General features: G+C 41.9%; 1 protein-coding gene across 2 annotated transcripts in view; it reads right to left on the minus strand.

Annotated features, from left to right (window-relative positions):
* Positions 1 to 6,938: 6,938 nt before the first annotated feature.
* Positions 6,939 to 24,549, minus strand: part of si:ch211-191a24.4 (uncharacterized protein LOC100150331 homolog) — a 31,435-nt gene continuing 13,824 nt past the window's right edge. Inside the window, exon 4 of one of the 2 annotated variants that reach the window (XM_068049982.1) lies at positions 6,939 to 8,922. In XM_068049982.1, the coding sequence (XP_067906083.1) occupies positions 8,231 to 8,922 (692 nt within the window). In that variant the 3' untranslated portion in view covers positions 6,939 to 8,230. Of the gene's footprint in view, positions 8,923 to 19,831; positions 22,462 to 24,549 lie in introns of those variants that run through there. The other variant, XM_068049974.1, reaches the window with a different exon arrangement.

Below are 24,549 nucleotides of genomic sequence, written 5' to 3' on the forward strand. Positions count from 1 at the left end.
TTTCCAGTTCCCAGAGGTTCCTTGAAGTGAAGTACTTCTGTATTCATTTCTTGTGAAAGAACTCCTTGCCTGATTAAAACCATTATTGCGCCTTTCGGTGTAAGAAGCTTCATCAAAGGGTTGCATTGGTCTGTAAGTATCATCCCATTTCTTTGTACCTGTGGAGAGTGAAGAGTTCATTTGTTCCCATCTTCGGTCTGAACGAGGTGCCATTTCTCTATTAGCATTATGCTGATCAGTATAGCTATAATTCTGACTTTGCCCTGAGTTCACTGGACCAGGCTGATAACCTGTATGAATACTGGTTTGATTGGGATAAATTGCATTTGTGGAATTATGTTGCTGGGTCAGGCATATAGGTACTGAATGACAGTCAGCTACATTAGGAGGTCCCCCATGACAGGGGCAGGAGGTCAGAGGGATATGGCTATAAGGACTGGTGCTCGTGTTTCTATATGCAGATATACCACATTGGTTGGCAAAGCATGGCACCTGGGGCATTACATTATAAGGGCTCATAACAGCATGATTTAGCAAATAGGCAAGAGCATCCAAACGCATGGGTACAGTGATAGAAGATAAACTCCCAGTTGTCTGAAGAGCTTTTCCTAATACTGAAGGCTGTAAATCCAATTGATTGGATCCTGCAGGGCTTTGGCTGACTGATGCATGGTTTTTGACTCGATCAGAGCTCTGCACAGCCGTATGACTTGTGACAGAGGATATTGGTTTTCTGGTGGTAGAACTCAACTCCCTGCTCTTCTTTTGACGTTCTTCTTTCTTGCAAAGGTCCACCACAGCAATTTTGTGACTCAACGTTGATTTTGAGGAGACGGTTGTCCCAACGTATGCACTACTCGTAACTTCCCTAGATTTTGCACTCAATTCTGTCATCATTTCACCTTGTACATCTTGAATGGAAGCAGATGGACTGAAAATTAAAAAAAAAATTAAGTTACCATTTCAATATTACATTAGGCAATATTTGGAATTCATCAACCCTATTCAGAACAGAAACAGAATTTCATTACCTGAAGGAATATGGTAACATTTCTTACAACTTACATGAAATATGGTTCATTTGTTGGAAATCAGTTGCACTATCCATACACTTAAAATTTTGTGTGAGCACGTAAAAAAAAACCAAAAAAAATTTCAGAGACAAACCATACCATATTCTGGGTTACCTACTATTATTTTACTTCTGGATACTAGATTCAAAGCCAGCCAGACTGACGGCATAAAACTCTAATCACTCGAATAAGCAAAAACCTATATAAAATGAGTTTGGAGAATTTTTACCCAATTTAAAAGCAATGGCAGTCTGCAGAAAAAAATCCCAATGAAGTACAATTTGGGATAATATTCTTCAAAGGATGTCTGATGCAAGAAATGCTAAAAATCATATCAACGCAGCAGGAAATGTCCTTCCAAGATTGGAATTAAGACACAAGGGGCTGAATTTTACCGGCCCCTCGACCCGCGACGTCGAAGAGGGCCACCGCACATTACCGGTGGCGGGGGGACTTCGGTGCGGACCTCCTGCTGCATGGTGGTGGGCCCTTCATCAGAATTTGCAAATAAACATTTGCCACCCCACACCAACATTATGGCCACCGTTCATACTTCAAGCGCCTTCGGAATTCCGAGGCAGGAACCTGGTGGGGGAGGGGGGAGGAATAAAATTTCAGGGCGGGAGGGGTGGGGCAGTGGGAAAATCACTTTTTATTGGATGTGGGGATGGTGGGAAGGGGTTGAAGGGCAAAGGTTAGAAGGTTGGTGGGGGGGAGGTTCGGGTCAGGAAAAAGGCATGTGTTGGTCATTTCGGCCATTGAAATGACCATTGGGGAGGTTGGTGAACGGCCATCCACATCTTCATTATTTTTTTATAAAAATTGAAGAATGCTGCCCCTTTAAAAATTAAAAGTAATTCTAAGGGCTTAAAGCCCTTTAAAAATGGCAGTGGCGCCTGCGCGATGGCGCCGGATGCGTTGCCGGGGACGCAGCGGACCGCCCCCTGCATGTCATCAGGGCCAGCCTCTCTGCACCCTCAATTTCAATGAGACCCCGTGTGTAATATTGTGGGGGCTCCTCAGCGGCACTTCCGTGTCAGAAGGCCGCCAAGTTAAAAGTGCGCCGCCGCGAAGCACGACGCACGATTAAAGTTCAGCCCAAGGTTTGATGGGTTCATACCTTGCGCTTATTCGCTTACGACTCTTACAGCAGTGAGAAGCTGACGACCTGCGATTGTGCTCAGATAAAGCAGAGCCAGACAATCTCCTGCAATTGCTTCTCTTCAGACCTGCACACCATTACCGCTAAAGTCCCCCAAGAATGATCCACTGAACCTCCTATTTCTCATCAACATGCTGCACCCCTGCAATGCCATCCAAAGACATGGGGCAGAATTTTGTTCTGTCCTTGGAGGCGGGCAAACAAAACGGCAGTCGGCACCGTTCCTGACGTTGCCCAGGCCCACTGCCATGTTGTCTGGGGCAGGGAAGGCTGAGGACGGCCTTCCCACCCCAGGCCAATTGAGGCCTGACCACTTATGGGCCTCTTCCAACCTTCCGCCTTCACCTCAAGGTAAAGCTTGCAGCCTCCTAGCAGGGTCGCGGTGCGGGATCCCTCCTTCGGGGGCAATCCAAGGCCCCCAGAGGGCCGCCGAGCAGCGATTGTGCCATCCTGGGAAGATGCATCCCCACCCTCACCAACCCCCACCCCATCGCCGAGACCTGCCTGAATGGTCCCAGCGACTTTGACCCCACTCACCTTTCCCAGGGTCCCGGACATCGTCAATGCTGCAGATCATCCTGCAGTACCGGCAGTCGCCAGTGCTCCCAGTGGCACTGCTGGTACGACAAAGCTGCCAGCCTTCCGAATGGCCATCAGCTCTGGAGGCAGGAGCTCATCCCTTAAAGGGACAGCATCCCCAACGGCGGGCAGTTAATTGCCTGCCCGCCTTCAAATGGCTTTGGGGCTCTGAATGAGGGCCGAGGCTGGGTCTCCCCCCAAACTTCTGGCCTGCCGCCCAGACCTCCGTTGCCATAGTAAAATGCAGCCCATGATGTCTCAGTCTTCTTGTTTGGCTCGCCCTCATGACACTGGCTGCTCCTTTCTCAGTGCTGCTTCCACTCAATGTTGCTGTTGCTGCTCCTGGCTCTGCAAACAATGGTGGTGTCCACCCCATTCCCCCCACCCCCTACCACATCTTACAACCCAATCTCCCGACTCCTAGCCCCCTTTGCTCCCCGAAACCTCTTCCCCAGTCTCCATCCCTTCCTGAGCCCACTTCTCTCCTAAGCCACATTCCCCAATCTCCATCCAAACCCTCCCCCAGATTTCAGAGGTTCCTTGAATGCTGAGACACCTTCTGCAATTTCAGAGACTTCAGGCTGAATCTTCTGTGCCCACCGCCAATGTCGAAGGCAAGTTTATCAGTGCAAGGGGTGGAGGGGGAACAGTGTCAAAATAACATCATTGGCGTAGGGGATGGTGGGATGGGTTTGAGGTTAAAGTTTATGCAGTTTTGGGGGTGGGTGGGGGGAAAGTCACATAGGGGCAAATTTTACAGACGCAGGGGTCATGGTGGGGGAGGCCAGAAAATGCCTCTAGGAGAGGCCCGGTAAGGACCTGAAAGCTGGGAAGGCCCAGCCCGATACTGCTGGTGGAGGCAAGGCCTTGTGGTGGCAACCCCCATTCGGTGATGGGAGTCGAATTTAAATATGTAAATATATGGGCGGGGGGGGGAAGTTAAGTTTTCAGAGAGGGAGGGGTAGCGGAGTGAAACATTTTTCATTGATCTAGGGGGTGGTGGGAAGGGGTCATAGTTTATAAACTTTGGGGAGGGTGGAAGGTCAGGATCACAAGGTAAGTTTTTTTTGGAGGGGGAGAGGGAAAGTAATAAATTGCTTAGTCAATGGAGGGGTGGGAGAGGGGCTTGAAAGTTTTATTGCATTTTTTACTTTAAATTTATTACATATGTATCTTTAAAAATTTAGATGAAGTGAAAGGGCTTACACGCCCTTTAAACATGGCGCCAGCACCTGCACAGTGGCACCAGACGCTGTTGCTGGGGACGGAGCACCCGCCCGCTCCACATCATCAGGGACGGGCAGTCCTCCCTGGCCGTGTAATTGAGCCACCATGTATTATATCGTGGTGGCTCCTCGGAGTAAAGCCCGCACATCTGGGCAGCCATCTTAGAAGTGCACCACCGATAAAACGCTGCCCATTGAGTTCATATAATTTTTTGGTTAAGCAGTTCTGAGCACGCCATTATATGAATATCAGACATGGAAATGGTATGGCAAAGATTCAGGAGACTAACACTGGAAATGAGAGACTAAAATTATGAAAAAGCTCCAGAACTGGAACAGAGAAAGCTGCGAACTTTTCAATCTTATGAAATGCTTTGAGGAGTAAACATGAAAAGAGTGTTTCCATTGGTTCAACACTTTAAAAAAAACGTGAAAACAAAAATCCTTTTTCCCCTACACGGATCGTTGGGAACTGTTAATCACAAGTTGCTTTTCGGTCAGACTATAATATCATTTAAAATGGAATTGAGACAGTAAATACAAAAGTATTGAAAAGTAATACAAAAGAGTGGGAAAGGGCAGAGAAATGAGATTAGAGTAGATAGTTCTAATTGAAGAGATAGCACAATCACAACGGTTCAACATGCTGTAATTTCCATGAACCCATGACAGTTCCATTTCCTTGGTGTAGGCTTCATCCAGGCTGGTTTGTTTGCAATAGAAAATAACAAAGTCCTTTAAGATGCTTGCAAAAACCTATTGGAACTTTTATTTCGGGAGGACAGGACACAACACAATTTATCCAATTGTTTTCCCTGTGCACAACTGGTCTGTGCATCTGCGTTTTTTTTTCCATCCACAACTTATACTAAAAATCCAAATAGAAGAGAACTTAATTATTTTATGCCAGACTAATACTTCCCTCATCCTTTCCTTTTTACCACTGCTTCAAGGATCCAACAGCTTAGCCTTCTTGCTATGATGCCCCACTTCTTGTTAAAGCACCTCTCTTCTCTCCACTCCCACCCCAACCAATTCCCAAACCCACCTAACTGTCCTTACAACAGATAATAGGCAAACAATTCCCCAGTTCACTTTATGTTTGAAGACTGAGCCAAAACATGGGGAAGGTGTGTCACGGGTTTACAGCTTCAGGCCATATTTCAGTACTGAATCACTTTTTTTCTTCCTCTTTCAGCCTCTTCTTGAAAAGCACAAGAACATTGAACAAAAATGTCTTGTTTTCAATAACAAAAAATCTTTTGCACGTTTGTCAATGTTAACATTCTAGGTAAATCTGAAAAAAAAACACAGCAGTGCTGTGTATCTATCCCATTGAAAAAAACACAGCAGTGCTGTGTATCTATCCCATTGAAAAAAACACAGCAGTGCTGTGTATCTATTCCATCCAACTTCTGCTTTGGGTACAGTGCTACTCACTCTCACTGTATCTAAACACGAATGATTAAGTTCTTAACCTTCGTCACTTTTTCTGAAAATGCCATAAGCTTAAAATCAGCCAAGGGTTTTCCCAACAAACAATCCCGAGGGTGATTCAAGGGCAGACCTCTCCCCACATTATCAGCACCTCATCCACCCACTCCCCAACATGAGACACAACTTTTAACTTAAAGATGCTTTTAGGGCCGAAGATTCGAAATTCCTCTCCTCTCCCCATTTTGCCGAATTTACTAGGGTCTAATCATTTTTCTTTTTCCAATAATTCTTACCCCTCTTTAAAGTTTACAATCTCTCCTTCTTCTACTTCCATCTTCTCCCGCTTTTGGCTCTGCTTATCTTACTCACTTCACCACCTCACCTCCGTTTTGCCTTCCTCCACCCTCTCCTCAAAACTTGATGAGAAATACCGGGAGGTGTGGCACACGTCGTCGGGACAGAGGCAAAATCAGGTGAGAAAGAAGTCCCGCAGTATACTGTCCACACTTATATAATCAGCTACATCTCTTACAAATATTCAAACTTTTAAGAGGTCACAATTTCAGTGTTGACTCCAATTTGTTTGTGCCGACAAAGCTTACCTGTGCTGGAAAACAAATTAAATTGATATTGCTACAACATTTACTGCTTCTGTGTTGATCCGGTTCCACAATTTAGCCCCTCCACCAAATAACTCTTACACCATTAGTTTCATAAGTCAATTTGTCCTCTCAGTCGACTGGATCTCAGACTTCCACAATATCTCACCTTCCTTCCATTACATCAACCTCGCCTCAAACCCTTTCTGATACCCAAGGGAATACTTTGACATCCATTCTGAAATTCCTGAATCTGTGCCCTGTTGTCTTGGTGCCCTGGTAGAGGTACAGATTTACATCTATATCCCATTTCAGCATCTTGAATGCATGGATAAAGAGCCCACTCCAAGATGAGTCTTCTCAGCTCATGCACCATTAGTCTTTGAAGCATTGGGATTTAACTTTTCAATTCCATTAGAATCCAAATGACAAGCGCTGGCACTAATAACATTCGTGTTTGATGTTGAATGGCATAGTGTTAGTATTTCTTTTTCATTCAACTCCTCAATTTAGCATGTTGACTGTCAACAGAATTAATAAAAGCTCAAAAATATTTTCGATGTGAAAACCAGTACAGCAAACTGCTGCCAATGGGAGGGGGAAACTATGTGCACAGACCTGAATGCCTCATAGTTGGAAAGTGTGGAAGTCTATCTGATCAAGATGGCAACACGGGTTACAGCATTCTTTCGCATCAATGAGCTTGTATCTCCTGTAAGATGATTCACATATAGAGCTTGAACAAATGGGGAGCCAATACTTTCAATGAATTCTCAGTTTGACCCACTCAATTGCCAAGAATACACATGAAAGGCATACTTCAGAAAATCAGTTTATTTAAAAATACAATTTTCAAGACAGCCTTAAGAAAAGCAGATTTTATTTTAAGCCTCAAGTAAATAAAGATCATATGCAAAGCCAAATGTTTCACTGTACACCTGGGATATTAGGCTCCCACCTCATATACAACCAGAGCTTTTCACAAACATTTTGCATTTATCTCAATTTGTGAACTTGCTCTATCAAACAACACTAGGGTTCTTCCTTCTAGTAGCAAGCACATGCCTTACAGTAAATTCACTAAAGTAACGGATTAACATTATTTTTGCATAATATTTAAACTCTTGCAACATGACATGCTTCATCATTGCATGCATATTTTTGAATCTATTAAGTTAGGAACACACTGAAGATTGAGAGGACAATAAGAGTAAAACCTGAGCTGTTTAATACAAACTCAAATCCACGATGTGTTAATATACATGAATCTTGTACAGAATGAACACTGGACTGCTTACAATTCCATTGCCATCAGACAATAATGGCCAGCAAATGTTCACAACTGAATCACATGACTGATAAACAACATTCAGACCTGATTTTACACATTTGCGTAGAGGAATATCAAAATTTCTACAGCATGTAATATTTTCAATATGTAGCAAAATTTAGTATCTTCCAATTCATTTCCTTAGATATTAAACACGTGGTTACAGTCAAGTGATGAAAATGTAACTCTTAAAAAAATATGTTTTATGATTATAAACCTTCACCAGAGCTGTACAATTTAATTCTTAAAAACACATTTTTTCAGCATGTTATTAGAACAAATTTACATGATTTTTGTTTCCCCTTGCTAGCATACAGTTCCAATGGTCCTCGTTACCTTCCAGTATTTCAGCCAAGGTCATTATGCACATCTGAGTTTTGACTTGTGCCAGCGGTCTGCTGAACCCAGGGATTATGATAACCAAGTATGGTTGTGTTCTCGCTTAACATCCATACATGCACACTTCCTGCAGACGGTACTGGATAGCTATCAGAAGTGGTAACCCGAACTGATTTTCCTCTTTCCTAAATGTAGGAATGGTGGACAACTTTAGTGCCCTTTCATTGCCCCAGCTGAAATCAGCTAATTTAGGACAAATCAGTAAAAATCAGAGCAAAATACTGCAGATGCTGGAAATCTGACATAAAAACAAGAAATGCTGGAAATACTCAGCAGGTCAGGTCATATCTGTGGAGGCATTTCTTGTTTTTATTTAGGACAAATCAGTGATTGGACATGGGCCCTTCCTGGTCTACATGGCTCAACTACTCATTAGCTAAACTTTGAGACACTGGGGAAACAAAATATATCTTAAGTTAGCTATTTTACACAAGGGTGGTCAGCTGTCGGTCAGTCTTATCCTCCTGATGATTTGTACGCTTTGTATATTCGTCTTCCTCAAAGTCATGTTGGACTGCATTGCTCTCATAAATATCTTTGGCAATTTTCTTCAGAGTTCTCAGTGTCAGGACACTCAAAACTGCACTTGCACAATACAAGCAAGCAGAAATTAAGCCAAACAAAGCTACAGCTGCATCTCCTCCCTGAACATCACAATTCATAAAGGTGTAACCATGGCGGGCATATAAACGGTTTCTTAATCTACAGACTTCTGTGCTATTTACTGAAATTATAAGATGCAGGTAAAGTCCAACGCCCACTATATACCCTACACAAGCAAGAATATTAAACACAAATTCAGCCATTATAAGTTTTGAGGAAAGACGGTGAAGAGGTTTACTACCACCCACCAAAAAGAGAAGAGTGAGAGAACCTATGGCAATGCTAAAAGTTACCCCTGTGTATACTCCAGGGCTTCTCATTTGGCTGTATTGCATATCAAGATCCCGCACCTGCTGCAGCTCAGTGCCTTGGAAAGGGCTATATGCCGAATCAATGCTAAAAGCTCCTGCCCCAAGTCCTCCCATAGACGTGTACCCAGATATTGCTGCTTGGGAAGCAGCTACGCAGATCAGGACCATGAGATTGGTTATAATCTCACTAAACTGCAAGATACCTGTGAACAAAACACAAACATTTTAAAACCTTGCAATCACATAAGAACTTTGCATTTTGTAAAGGTTAAACACTTGCCTCACATTTCACTGGTCATATGTGATATGATGAATCAGTGGCTCTTCATAATTAAATTATAGCATAATTTGGAGTTTGTAGCCAGGATGAGAGCTAGCGTTAAGATTTGTGCCCGTTGTGGGCTACAACACATGCGGTCAGGGCCTGAATCCTGTCCCCACTGGAGAAGGGAAACTTTCATTCCAAATGCCCCAGCTGGATCACATTACCACCCCACTGGGACAAGAATTTGTTTTTATTCATTCGGGGGATGTGGGCGTCACTGGCTATGCCAGCATTTATTGCCCATCGCTAATTGGCCTTGAGAAGGTGATGGTGAGCCACCTTCTTGAACTTGGGGATTAGCTTATGCCTGCATGGCCTGGTAAAGAAAAGTTTCTTTTAAAGGGTTTATTCAGCAATAACTATTATAGTCATTATTTAAATGTTGAATATAGTAAGGCTGCTTCACATGTCTGGAAGGTCATAAAATATAACAGGATAAATAGTCTTCTTGACCTGGCAGTGCATTTTGCTGACACTGATTACTAGTCGCCCTCAATTCTTGTCCTCGATGAGCACAAGAAATATGAATGAAAGGACACGAACAACAAAAAGCAAAACACAAAACGAGATCCAAATGCAGAAGTACAAAATAGTTAGTTTTTTAACAATATTATTTTAAAACTAATTTTGTTGTAATTTACTTAAAATGAGGGGGTTGGGGGGGAACAGAGAGAGTGAAGTGATTAATAGTTTTGCTTCTTCTCTGTCCTGACTGATTTTTTTTTTAGAACATTACAGCGCAGTACAGGCCCTTCGGCCCTCGATGTTGCGCCGACCTGTGAAACCATCTGACCTACACTATTCCATTTTCATCCATATGTCTATCCAATGACCACTTAAATGCCCTTAAAGTTGGCGAGTCTACTACTGTTGCAGGCAGGGCGTTCCACGCCCCTACTACTCTCTGCGTAAAGAAACTACCTCTGACATCTGTCCTATATCTTTCACCCCTCAACTTAAAGCTATGTCCCCTCATGTTTGCCATCATCATCCGAGGAAAAAGACTCTCACTATCCACCCTATCTAACCCTCTGATTATCTTGTATGTCTCTATTAAGTCACCTCTCCTCCTCCTTCTCTCTAACGAAAACAACCCCAAGTCCCTCAGCCTTTCCTCGTAAGACCTTCCCTCCATACCAGGCAACATCCTAGTAAATCTCCTCTGCACCCTTTCCAAAGCTTCCACATCCTTCCTATAATGCGGTGACCAGAACTGCACGCAATACTCAAGGTGCGGCCTCACCAGAGTTTTGTACAGCTGCATCATGACCTCGTGGCTCCGAAACTCGATCCCCCTACTAATAAAAGCTAACACACCATATGCCTTCTTAACAGCCCTATTAACCTGGGTAGCAACTTTCAGGGATTTATGTACCTGGACACCAAGATCTCTCTGCTCATCTACACTACCAAGAATCTTCCCATTAGCCCAGTACTCTGCATTGCTGTTACTCCTTCCAAAGTGAATCACCTCACACTTCTCCGCATTAAACTCCATTTGCCATCTCTCAGCCCAGCTCTGCAGCCTATCTATGTCCCTCTGTACCCTACAACACCCTTCGACACTATCCACAACTCCACCGACCTTCGTGTCATCCGCAAATTTACTAACCCACCCTTCTACACCCTCATCCAGGTCATTTATAAAAATGACAAACAGCAGTGGCCCCAAAACAGAACCTTGCGGTACACCACTAGTAACTAAACTCCAGGATGAACATTTGCCATCAACCACCACCCTCTGTCTTCTTTCAGCTAGCCAATTTCTGATCCAAAGCTCTAAATCACCTTCAACCCCATACTTCCATATTTTCTGCAATAGCCTACCGTTGGGAACCTTATCAAACGCCTTACTGAAATCCATATACACCACATCCACTGCTTTACCCTCATCCACCTGTTTGGTCACCTTCTCGAAAAACTCAATAAGGTTTGTGAGGCACGACCTACCTTTCACAAAACCGTGCTGACTATCGCAAATGAACTTATTCTTTTCAAGATGATTATAAATCCTATCTCTTATAACCTTTTCCAACATTTTACCCACAACCGAAGTAAGGCTCACAGGTCTATAATTACCAGGGCTGTCTCTACTCCCCTTCTTGAACAAGGGGACAACACTTGCTATCCTCCAGTCTTCCGGCACTACTCCTGTCAACAATGACAACATAAAGATCAACAACAACAGCTCTGCAATCTCCTCCCTGGCTTCCCAGAGAATCCTAGGATAAATCCCATCTGGCCCAGGGGACTTATCTATTTTCACACTTTCCAAAATTGCTAACAATTGATCACGCGGTCATGTTTAAAGATGCAACAATCTTCTTGGATGGGTGTGAAATTTTTTACAGCATGGTGGCACTGTAAAAATTGTGATCTGTACTGAACATAGCTCATTTCTTTAGTATTTCTTAACATTTATATAAAAAGGTTTTGACGAATGCAAAGAAAACTAAGATATGTCCACTTTTTGATACACATGTGCTTTATTTATATGATTATATAGACATCAAGATCAAAGAGTTTGTCAACATTTGCCAATGAATTCTCCAAACTGGTTGACTAATTGGGCTGAATTTTACGTCCCCCCATAAAGAGCGGGAAGGTGGCAGGGGGTGGGGGGGCAGCGTAAAATGGAGCAGGAGGCTCGGGGGTGAAAAACGGCCCGCCTGCCCCAGGCCAATCAAGGCCGTTAAGTGGCCAGTTACCTTTTCCCGGGGCCGTCTTTCATCTTCCTTCCGATGGCTGGGTTGCAGTCCCAGCAGTGGCCACCGCTCCCAGTGGCGCTGCTGGGACAGAGAGCTGCCGGCCCGCTGATTGGCCGGCAGCTCCATTAGGCGGGACCTCCACTTCATTGAGGGACTTCCTGCCTCAATGAAGTGGAAGTCCCGCCTCAGACCAATTAAAGGCCTGGGAACCACAAAATGCAGTCCGGATCCCCAGGCCAGGCGGAGATGGGTCCGCCACCAACTTTTCAGTTGGTGGACGGCTCCCGTCTGCCGACGGTAAAATTCAGCCCATTAAGTGTCAAAATCGGTTGCTAAAATGATTAGCTTGTGTTTAAAAGGTTTGACAGATCCTTCAAGCCAGTGGCTAAACTGATTCACAAATTTAGTTTGATAAAAGTATTTATTGACAATAACTACAGTTTCAAAGCTCGTTGACTTAAATAAATTATGCTTGTAAAGAGGCTGGTTTAATAGCTGTCACTAAACTGAAAACTTGGTGACAAAAAAAGACCCATGTTATTAATTTCATTGTGACGTACCATGAATGCAAGGCACAGATGAGAGCAAAGGCAACACAAAAAGTGACAGATTTCTGCTTTAGAAAAAATGCTGTTAGCTGCTGATGCAAGAGCAAAATACTGCGGATGCTGGACAAGGTCATCGATCTGAAATGTTAACTTTGTTTCTCTCGCCACAGATATGGCCTGACCTGCTGAATATTTCCAGCATTTTCTGTTTCCATTATCCACTGACCCTGCTCATGATCTGAAGAGTTACGAGTAAAAGCAAGCTGCAGATTGTCGAGCTGATGAATTCAGCATGGTTCTTTCAAGAAGTGCAGTGTTAAATTCTCACCACATTCAAGACATGCAGTGAAAAACAGCCTGCTATGTATCTCCCATTTAACACAAGCACACACACACACAAACACTCTCTTTCAGTCTTGTGCCTTTAGCTTTTGCAGTGAGTGTTATATTTAAATTGCTAGAAAACAAAACTAGAATATTTTTCCACTTCATGGAATTAGAATTCTTCCCAATTCACATTCGTAAAACTCTGGAATTCAATCTCTCCATTTTAATACAGTTTTGTTGTGTTGGCAATGAAAAGTTTTGAAGAATTCAGTACCTGGTATGCACACTACAATCACTTCTACTCCCTAGCTCTTGCAAGACCTAAACTTTTAAGGAGACAACAATGTAAATTCTTCACCAAATTTTACATAATAGATGTAATAAAGAACACTTATAAAAAGGAAAAAAACACAATTTATTTTCTTAAATGAAATACAGAATGAAGCTAAAATACAAAAATCACCCAGAAGTAGTCAATTATTATTTAAGATTTATGTTCTCAAGTGTGAGCCTTAAAATAAGTTTCCCCAGTTACACTCAACACGTTATCGCAAAAGTTTGCATTTCTGAAGCAAAACCAGTTTTCATCATAGGAAAATGTATGATATTTTAGTTTACATAACACAAACATTGGATTCTTTTTATCCCATTTGAAAAGTGCAGCAACATTTCTTCATTGTGTACAATAATGTAACATTTTTATAAAATTTTATTTGTACCAACACATTTCATAGCAGTATGCATTGCTCTGTCTGCAACTCTGTACAAATTTTATAAAAAGTTAACCAAAACATTTGAGAGTAAGTAGTTAAGAGAGGTAATTTAGGAGTTGAGCTGAGTATTTTGATACCAAAACACTACTCAAAAAAACCAGATGCCATGTAGTTTTCAGTATCACTGTGCAGAAAACTGTAAAGTCTTTTAAAAAAGATATAAATACTCTAAAAATATACACCATAGTTATAATTTGCATATCCAAAAATCTTTCACAACTGTACTGCAACCTCATCCAACTATTACAATTCACAAAGATACTGCATGCAACAGATTGGCTTCCGAAAACATCGAGCTTTGTTTGGAGTGAACAGATACAGATAGTTGCCCACGCTATCCCAGCACATTCACCTACGATGAAATTACTGATAAATGAATCGCGGAGAAACTCGTGTTCTTATCTTGGCCACGACTGCCCGACTCTCGTTCACAGCTGTGTCTAAGCAGCCCTGGAGAGGGAGCACATGGTGTCCGCCAGTACACTTGAGGTCACCTGTGACCTGTGGGCACTGGAAGGAGGGCTGTAGCGCCCAGACTGACCCAGCCAATAGCGTGATAATTTAATAAACTTTTTCTAGTTTTTGATATATTGATCAATTGGGATTCCTTTTGTCTGTGCCCCTTTAAAAAGAGAGCACATTTGTTATTTGTATTGTTATTGGTGACAGTCAATCAGAAAAGTGGAGAAACTGGTACCAAGTGGTAAAAAACTCAATCTAACTGGCCAGATAAATGTACTCTTATTATGCTGCAGTTTGGGAGTAAAGTTATCAGAAATCGCTTATAAACCAAAGTGGATTACCTGCAAACTGGTCAGAACCAAATGAAACTAAACCTGCACACTGTATGGTTTCATGATGTTTTGGGAATGGATGAGTTTTTCGAATATTACTACTAAAAGTCAGTTTGGGTTCTGAATTGCTGCACAGTTAATTATGAAATTATAAAAGATTTAATTGATTATATATAGTATTGTATAGTGCTGAAACAGGCCCAATGGGTCCAGGAGTGTTGGTGCTCCACACAAACCTCTTCCCCAACCTTCTTCATCTAACTCCATCATTTCCTATTCTTTCTTCCTCATTTGTTTATTCCCCTTAAATCCATCTATGCTATTCGTCTCAATTACTCTTTGTGGTAGCAAGTTCCACATTCTAATCATTCTCTGGGTAAAGATGTTTCTCCTGAATTCCCTATTGGATTTATCAATGACTATCTTATTTTCATGGCCCTGAGTTCTGGCCTCACCCACAACATCTTCCATATATTTATCCATTCAAACCTTTTCATAATCTTAAAGACCTCTAACAGTCTTCTCTTTTCTAGAGAAATGAGCTCCAACCTGTTCAATCTCACAGCTCTTTTCATTCTAGTAAATCTTTTTTGCACCTTCTCCAGGACCTCGGTATCCTTTATATGAGATGGAGACCAGAACTGTTTGCAGCACTCCAAGTGTGGTCTCACCAAGGTTTTATATATGTTTAACATAACTTCTCTACTTTTCAATTTAATCCCTCTAGAATCCAACCTCAGTGCTTTCTTTGTTTTTTTATGGCCTTATTAACCTGGGTTGCGATTTTCAGTGATTTGTGTATCGGTACCCTAGATCCCTCTGTTCCTCTATCCCATTCAGAGACTTTATTATCCAAGCAATATGTAACCTTCTTATTCTTCCTAACAAAATGTACCCACCTCACACTTACCGATGTTGAAGCTCATTTGCCAATTACATGCCATTCTGCAAGTTTATTAACATCTTTCTGCATTTTGTCACAGTTCTCCTCTGTATTAACTGCAAGCCCATATTTGGGGCTGAATTTTACTAGCCCTCCAATGTCGGGGGTCGTGGTTGAGGGGGTGGGTGGGGTGGGGGGGGTGGGGAGGCCTGGAAAATTCTTCTGGGAGAGGCCTGCCGTGACACCCGACACCAAGAAGGCCCCGCCGCATTTTACCGGCTGCAGCGAGGCCTCAGTGCACACCTGTTCGGAGTTCCGAGGTATGACACTGGTGGAGAGGGGTGGGGGGAGGAGTGAAATTATCATGCCGGGGGTGGGAAGCGGGGAAAACACTTTGTATTGGCTGAGGGGATGGTGGGACGGGGTTGAAGGGCAAAGTTAACGAGGTTGGGGGGGGGGGGGTGTGTTCGGGTTGGGAATAAAGTTTATTTCGGTTCGATAAACACTGTGGGGTGGATGGGAAAGGGCCTCCAGCTTTTATTTAATTTTTTTTAAGGACAATGTCGAATAATTAAAAATTCAAATGTCTTCCAAAGGCTTAAAGCCCTTTAAAAATGGCGGCAGATGCCGTTGCCGGGGACGGAGCGGCTGCCCCCTCCATGTCATCGCGGCCGGAAATTTCGCGCGGGCGGGCCACTGAGATCAGAGTGCACCGCCGCGATTTGCAGCGCGCCAGTAAAATTTAGGCCTTCGTGTCATCTGCAAATTTTGAAATTGTGCTTTCTGAATCTAAATCGTTTATGTGAACAATGACGAGCAGTGATCCCAGCACCGATCCTTATTGAATTGATTCCTGGGATGGCAGGATTGGCATATGAGTAGAGATTGGGTCGACTAGGCCTATATTGACTAGAGTTTAGAAGAATGAGAAATGATCTCATAGAAACCTCTGAAATTGTAACAGGACTAGACAGGCTAGATGCAGGGAGGATGTTCCCAATGCTGGGCAGTCTAGAACCAGGGGTCACAGTCTCAGGATACAGGGATTTAGAACCAAGATGAGGAGAACTTTCTTCACTCAGAGGGTGGTGAACCTGTGGAATTCTCTACCGCAAAAGGCAGTGGAGGCCAAGTCATTAAATATATTCAAGAAGGAGATAGATATATTTCTTAATGTCAAAGGGATCAAGGGATATGGGGAGAAAGTGGGAACAGGGTATTGAATTAGACAATCAGCCATGATCTTTATTGAATGGTGCAGCAGGCCCAAAGGGCCGAATGGCCTACTCCTGCTCCTATTTTCTATGTTTCTATGAATACCACACCTCACCCATTGCCGATCTGAGTAACTACCTTTAACCCCTACCCTCTGTTTTCTGTTTTGTAGCTTGCTATCAATTCTGCTACTTGTCTCCTGATTCCACATGCTCTGACCTTAGTCACGGGTCTATAATTATTGCATTTTGGAGCATCTCATTCAAGTACTGTAAAAATCCTTCAATATAACAGAGCTAATTTAATTCTCTCAAACACCTGAAATCCACAACAGATTCAGAACCTGTAAAGTAGATTGTAGTCAGCTTAATAATACAAACACACGGACAAAAAGTGTTGGGGTGGGGGGTGTGGGGGGAGATTCGAAACATTAACCCAACATTGTAATGGTTTCATCTACAGGTTGTAAAAGCACATTAAAAAGATAAAATAAACTACACTACACATTAACCAGTTTGTTGCCAGGTCTGTCAAGGACAGGTTATCTTGTCTTTTAAAAACTCAATCCCTCGAGGCTAGGGAGGGAAAGGAGGGAAATAACATTCCTACTCTTGGTTTTGCTGGAGATACACCCATGGTTTGATCATTGTGCAAGGAGGGTTGTGTTGAACTGTGATGCCTCTCCCAGTCCAGCAGTTTACTGAAGCTCATCACCTACATGAATAGTAGCTACTTCAGTAAGGCAACATTTGTAGAAATGTACTCCAGCAAGTGTCAACGACTGAAAAATACCAGGGAGAAAATTTCAGGGCTGCAATAAACATAAGTTTTAAAATACTACCCTGCTTTTCTCTTCTGCTAGTTGCATTTCCATCCTATCCTTCTTGACCAGGAGTGTAGACATTCCCAGTGACTATCATGGCACTCCCTCCATTTCATCACATGACCCACTCTAGTGTGTCAAAACTCACAATTTAAATACAAAGTCAAAACCACTTTGCCAGCAGACTGCCACTCAAAAAAGTCTTCGATAAAACAATAACTAAAATGCGGTTCTGGAGCTTCAACAACCTAGAATAAAACAAGTGGAAAACTGACCCATTAATATGTACATAGCATTTTACTGTGAGCTTCATGACATGAATTGTTTTCCACTGGCTCTACAGGATCATAATATTAACTTTATTTTTTATTTATTTAGAGATACAGCACTGAAACAGGCCCTTCGGCCCACCAAGTCTGTGCCGACCAACAACCACCCATTTATACTAACCCTACAGTAATCCCATATGCCCTAACACCTACCTACACTAGGGGCAATTTTTTTATAACAGCCAATTTACCTATCACCTGCAAGTCTTTGGCGGTGGGAGGAAACCGGAGCACCCGGCGAAAACCCACGCAGACACAGGGAGAACTTGCAAACTCCGCACAGACAGTACCCAGAATTAAAATATATGTAACAGAATGATAACACTCTAGACAGACACAAACATGCAGTTCTGAGTGAACTGTGGACTTGAGAAATGCTGTCAATTGGCTAATAAAGTAATACATCTGTAAACCAGTTTCAATTCGCAAATAAAAGGCGCTGCAAGAATGAGAATAAAGCCTTCAGGTTTCACTCCCATGCAGCATAAAATAGAACTTATAAAGTCTACTTCTGGTAATTCATCCTTCACTCCCTTCCCCCTTCACTGCACCACCCCCCCCCCCCCCCCCCCCCCAGCCTTACAGAACTATACACCTTTCTCAAAATCTCTAAGATCTCTGACATTCCCCAGTAATCCAGCTGAGAAGCTGGGTGACCACTTGCCTAATTTTCCTTCTGAACTTCCCCAAAAATTGAAAATTAGCTCCTTGCAGAATGGAGGAGTAAACCTGCATCCTATCACTATATAATTACACTTCATTGCCTCCCAACAATCTTTTTATGTTTCCCTTTAGTGCATTTCCTTCATTATTGGACTTCCCTTTTTAGTTTTCCCAAAATTTTCACTTGGAATTAATGGCTGAAATTTTTATTGATTCAGTAACATACCCAGCATTGCTAGGCTGATACTAAACAGAGTCCTCCCCACACCAATTGAAGTTACATAGAGAAATCACATGGTGTTACAACTGTAAGAAAATCACCACTAACAATGAAACTATAAACAACGATATCAAATATTTGCATTAGAGCAACAGTAAATTACCAAAACACCTTCCTTTGCTTAAATGTGCAGCAAAACCCTACAATGAACAGACAATAATATTTTTCAGAGAACAAAAGAACAGATACAAATAGAATATTTCCATATACTTTTTGACCCAAGATTATTATTTTTTCACCTACACTTCACACTGCCAAATAAAACTACAGAATGTAAACAGAATAGCTGGCATCAACTTTAAAGTAGTAATCTGTCTCAAGATTTTTATAATATTGTTAACTGATTCACAGTTTGTTCTTGTGGTTAACCTATACAGAAGTCGCGCCTGAATTATCGTCTTGTAGTTCACTGCTATACACACACCTGTAAAAATGCCACGGATCCATTTTCTCTTCCAGCCCATTCCTTCTTATTGAATAAGCCTTTTATAAGAGGCTTTCTTATCTTCCAGTCTCAAAGGGTCAATGCCCAAAAGTTCACTCACCCTTATTATTTTCAATTGATATGATAGCATTGTTTATAATCCATTATAATGTATTCTCATTTTATTTTTTAATATGTCTATATCACTGCTCTTGTGATAAAGTTCCTGCGACTATTTGTTGAAAGTTTCAATGTAACAAAACAATTTGAAATTGCTCGGGATATAAAGTGAAATATCAGAACTCATCAAGACATGATGGTTATAAAGAATTCCACCATATAATGCCATTGGAAATTAAGCATTTTGTCCTGCAAGAAACTTGGCCTTTAAAAATAAATTTACCATCACACGATGAGTCAAGTTAAAGGGATGGTGTGATAATGGTGAAGTATAGTAAAATGAGAACACAATGACACGATCAATGTAGTATTTGTGTCAATTATATCCAGGGGCACAAATTCATTTTCTGTACTAAAAATCAGATATCGCACCTGTTGCCCTGAGGCATCTGGCAAAAGCAGTCTGCAGCAGAACTTCCATAGCAAGTTACTTCACATAATGAATTTTCCTGAGAATTTTCTATTTCAAACATTTGCAAAAGGATGGAGAGTCAAAACAAATTTCAATTTATATTTGAGAAGCTACAGAGTACCAGCGGTCAGGTTAATGTATCACTTCAGCGGGTTAATGATAGTTGGATCTATACGGATGGGGGGTAATTTCACAAGTCTGCATTCTGAGTCAGGAACCTCACTAGCGTACAATCTTATAAAATTACTCTGACAAAGCCACACAAAGACTGCATCGGTATTCTATCCAAATTGTTCACCTACCTCCTTTACAAATCCCAACTTCAAGGTGTATAAGCAGAAATGCACCTTTTACAAAATGTATAAAACTTAGATTATATATATATATATATATATATATATATATATATATATATATAACTTCCCGTCTATAACTAATAGTTTATATATGAATTTGTTCAATTCATCTCAATCATTTCAACAGCAAAAATTACAGTTATACAAGAGGCTACTGGCACATATGTAAGTAAACATTTTGAAACAGGGAAAATGTATCCAATGTATCCATAATCACAGCACTAACCTCTACTGAATCAACAGAATATGTCTAGTTATATTTAACTTGAGTGTTATGTCTTTCCATTATATCACTGCTGAGTAAGAGGTTGGCAATTTCACATGGATGTGGGGAATAAATAAATAGGGTCATTGGATAAATATATTCCTGCACCATCTTACCAACCTCTCAGTAGCTGTTTCAAGCAGTGTTTGTGGTCCCCTTGAAGCAAGTCATGATTAACCTCAATTTTTATTTCCAAACTGTCTGAAAGTGAGTGCGATATTATGATGGAGCTGCTTTGGAGCTGAAGTTCCATGTAAAAAATTGCTGAAGAAAGAAAACGAAAGTAAGACTTGCATTTATATAGTGCCTTTCATGACCACCAGACTTCTCAAAGCGCTTGACAAAGTACTTTTGAAGTGTAGTCTCTGTAGTAGGAAAAACAGCAGCCAATTTGCACCCAGCAAGCTCCCACAAACAGCAAGATGATAATGACCAGATAATCTGTTTTTGCAACTCAGAGGTGAGCATGCTATCAACGGAGCTACGGCTGACACATAAACACATATTAATTAAAACATATCTAAGGCACCCGGAGTTAATGATTCCAGTTATAGGCATCAATCAGGAAGATGAAGTCATCAACAATTTAAAGCAGGGTGTCAAACACATGGCCCACGGTGAGTGGGGAACAAAGTGATGGGAAACTGAGGATTTTTCCTGGGGAGCTGCAGGCCCTGATTTTACATCACAAGCTGCAATACATAGAGGAGTTGGAGAAGAGCTGAATACAGGCTGGCAGCAGACTCTGTCGTACTGTGAGGAGCGCTCCTCCTCCTCCATGCTCCACAAAAAGGGGAAATAACTAAGAATATACCCTAGCATTTCTTCAGTGGCCCGTTGGAAGGCCGCTGTAGAACTGTAAAGTTTAGTTGGAGCATGCACAGCGTACGCTGCACCTGATCTGCCGTGTATTTTGCACAAGGGTCCTCTAACAGGCAAGAGACCTTTCATTGCGTATTTACATTGATCCAACGCTGTTTTCAGGCAGTTGCTGGTTCATTTAATATGACACAAGCAGATTAAATGCAGGACCTCACACCTAGAAATTAGTATACGTTGAATTCATTTTACGCTCAAAAGACAGGAAAACGCATACTAATTTTTAAGTTCGGTTGATTGTGGACAATGACAAGTGCCAGGATGTCAGACCAGGCCAACCATGTTAACTGAGTTTGACACCCCTGATTTAGATAAAAGGACACCAAATAAAAATAACTGATGGTAAATCATCTTTAAATCAGCCTACAGCCGGTGTTCATGAAATGACAAGAAAACCATTATGATTACAGGAGATTTTCTTCCCTTCTCCCTCATTAGCCTTACATATCTACTCATAACTTAGCTTGTCCTGCCAGTTAATGCACTTCAACTGTACAGAAATAACAGTTCTCTTTTTCATTAAAGTCAAAATTAAACCAGTAGGTGCAGCCCAAGGGCCCAAATGAAAGCATTATTTAAGAATTAGGTAGCAACTGCAGTCTCCCAGGCAGGAACTTAACTGATCTGCAGCTTCTGAATGCACAAAGATTATACCTTTCCATATTCCCATCCAGAATTTATTCCACAAAATTAGCGTCATGAGGTTACAGTATTCTCTAACCCCAAGATTGAAGGAGTTGGCAGTTCTTGCTTCAAACTGGCTGTAGGTTGGTAAAGAAACTGAAAGCTAATATGAGGCAAATATATCTTGCTGTTTGTGTTATTAAGACATCGCCTGAATTTTGAACAGCTACTCAAGTTTATATGTACGAAAGGTCAGATTTCATTGGCACCATCTCAGGGGATGTAGCATGTTCCTGCACTGTAGAAATCCCCGGAGATTTTGTATATTCTGGTCGTGTTGCTTGTATCTCTCGGTAAGCCAAAACTCCAAGCACTACACTGGCAATGTAAACAATTATCAGCATCATGGCAAAGATAGAAACTGCAACTTCTGTGCCTAATATGGCACATTTCACTGAGCTGTAGCCATGTCGATTGTAGAGCGACTCCCTCTGCTTGCACACATCAGTGGCATTAGTTTTATGAATGAAGTGAAGGTACAAAGCCACTCCTATGATGTAGGCCACAGCTGCAAGAGCCTTTGCTACACATTCCATAATCAGGAAGTTTGAGAATTTACTGTTCTGCATGGAGGATCTGTTGTGCTGCATTACCCATCCGACAACAAGAAAGGCCACAGCAAAAGCAAACAGAAGAACACTAAGCCCTACTGCACAGTACACGGTGACCGACTTCTTGTTGTTGTACCATACGTCTAGTTCACCGACCTGCTGTATTTCGTGATTTAGAAATCCACTGTTGGCATAACCCATGTTGTAATAATAGGTACTCCCGAAGCCTCCAACACTAGCGAAGCCTGCAGAGGCACTTTGGGTTGCTGCAGCACAGATCAGCACCACCAGGTTGAGAATGATTTCAAACATCTGCAACAATCCTGCAACAACCAGATTGAGGAAGCTGTTAATGGGAAAATACAGCACACTCAGTCCAACACCTCACCAGAACAGACCAATAGAGGATACAGGAACGATGGTGGAGACAGAAACTCTCAATTCTTTTAAAAGGTACCTGGACATGCACCTGAGGTGCTGTAACCAGCAAGGCTGTGGATCAGGTGCTGGAAGGTGGGATTAGATTGGGCAGCTAGTTTTTTCAGCTGGCACAGACACGATGGGCTGAATGGCCTCCTTCTGTGCCGTAATTTTTCTATGGTTCTATAATGGAGGACCACTGAGTGTGTAAGAGAGTCAGTCCATAACTAGGCTGTATTATACAGATAAGGAAGAATTTCAATAGAAGTACTAGAATACACAGTAGTTAGAAATTACTACAAAGATTAGATGCTCATTGTGCTTTTAATAGATAAACCTACGGTTCAAGCAATAATGTTATAGCGTAGATGTCACACAGCATTTAAAATGCATGCTTTTCGTGTATGTATGTTGTATTTTTGATATTCTAACATGATACTAATGAAATCTGATATTTTGATTGCCTTTATCGCGTACATTGGTACCTTTTAAGTTCAATTGAACAAAGCAAGATATAGTTTACCTGACCTACAGGTTCATTTATCTGTTCATTCATTGGGGTATAATTCCGTTCAGGACTGGGAGACATTGTAACAAAAAAAACTGCACATGCTGGAAATCCAAAACAAGAACTGAAAAATGCTGGAGACACACAGCAGGTCAGGCAGTCTCCATGGACAGAACAGACCAGTAAATATTTCAGCATGGACCTTTCACAAAAACTGTCTTGACAAATGGTACTCTATCCCAAACCATTAACAGATCTTTTCTTCCCTGCCTGACCCGCTGATTGTTTCTAGCATTTTCAGTTCTAAAAACTGTATACATTGGTATATTCAAATCCAGATCATGAACATAGTTCAGGTTAGACTGGAAAAACGCAAAGTATTGCTATTTTGGAACTGCAGTTTTCATTCCTAGACAGCTCTTGCTGCTTTGCTATTACTGTGCAGGTCCATGGCAGCTTCTAATCTGCCTTGTCCCTTCAGCTCCTATTGCACTGCAACAAACGTTAACAGGCTTCCCACCCGCCAGTGCTTAAAGAGAGCTCAAAGTTTGACGGCTTTAATTAATGTGGCTTCCGCTATAAAATCAGTGTAAACTACAACTGGCACAAATATGCTGACCAAGTCATCTCCTTCCCTGATAGGACCCCATTCAGCGGGTATGAATCTACTTCTGTTGACCATTATCTCTCTTACCAGAACTAGTAGGCCTTTATGCAAAATACAGCACATCATCTTATTCATTATTGTGGTATCTGTCTTCAATATGATTAATATTATTACTACTTTCCTATGACGGGAAAGGTGATAATGGGATGTCTAGTTTGGCTATCCATTCCATGGCCTCATGAGATGCAGAGTTGAGGAATGAGGTGCTTCCTGCAACAAATCTTTCTGGACGGGCTGATGGAATGTGTTCCATGGTCTGGGACTCAGGGTCACAACTGCACTTCATGTCATCCCTTATTTTCCACTTGTGGAGGAGGTGGCTGTATCGCCCATGCCCTGTGTGGATTTGGTTGAGCACTGTCCACTGTCTTAGAGAGCAGTCGAAGCCAGGGACCTCTGTTGGGTCAGTGATGAGGTGGTGGTTCTTTACACTGCCTGCGTCCCAACTTGATTAATGAGCTGGTGTTCCCAAGGACTTCGGGATACAATGGTCATAAGTGGTGTTGCAATATTGCAGCCAGACCTTGAAACAGCTTGGTCTTTCCATGGAGAGGAAGCAGGGAAATACACTGAAGTTACAACACGGAGACAAATCATTCAGCCCAATCAGTGTCAGCATTTACTCTTCATACAGGAGGATCTAACTTCAGGATTTATTTACACCACTTCTTCACTCAAAGCAATGACCTTACAGGGTAGTTCAGCTTAGCAGCTGAACATCAATCATGCTCCTGACTACCGATAACACACAAATGCTCAGAGAGTATGAACAAAACAGAAGCTTTCAGTACGCCTCATGCAGTAATTGTGGTTCTA

This window comes from Heterodontus francisci, chromosome 2 (genome assembly GCF_036365525.1).
Source record: "Heterodontus francisci isolate sHetFra1 chromosome 2, sHetFra1.hap1, whole genome shotgun sequence".
Lineage (NCBI taxonomy): Eukaryota > Metazoa > Chordata > Chondrichthyes > Heterodontiformes > Heterodontidae > Heterodontus > Heterodontus francisci.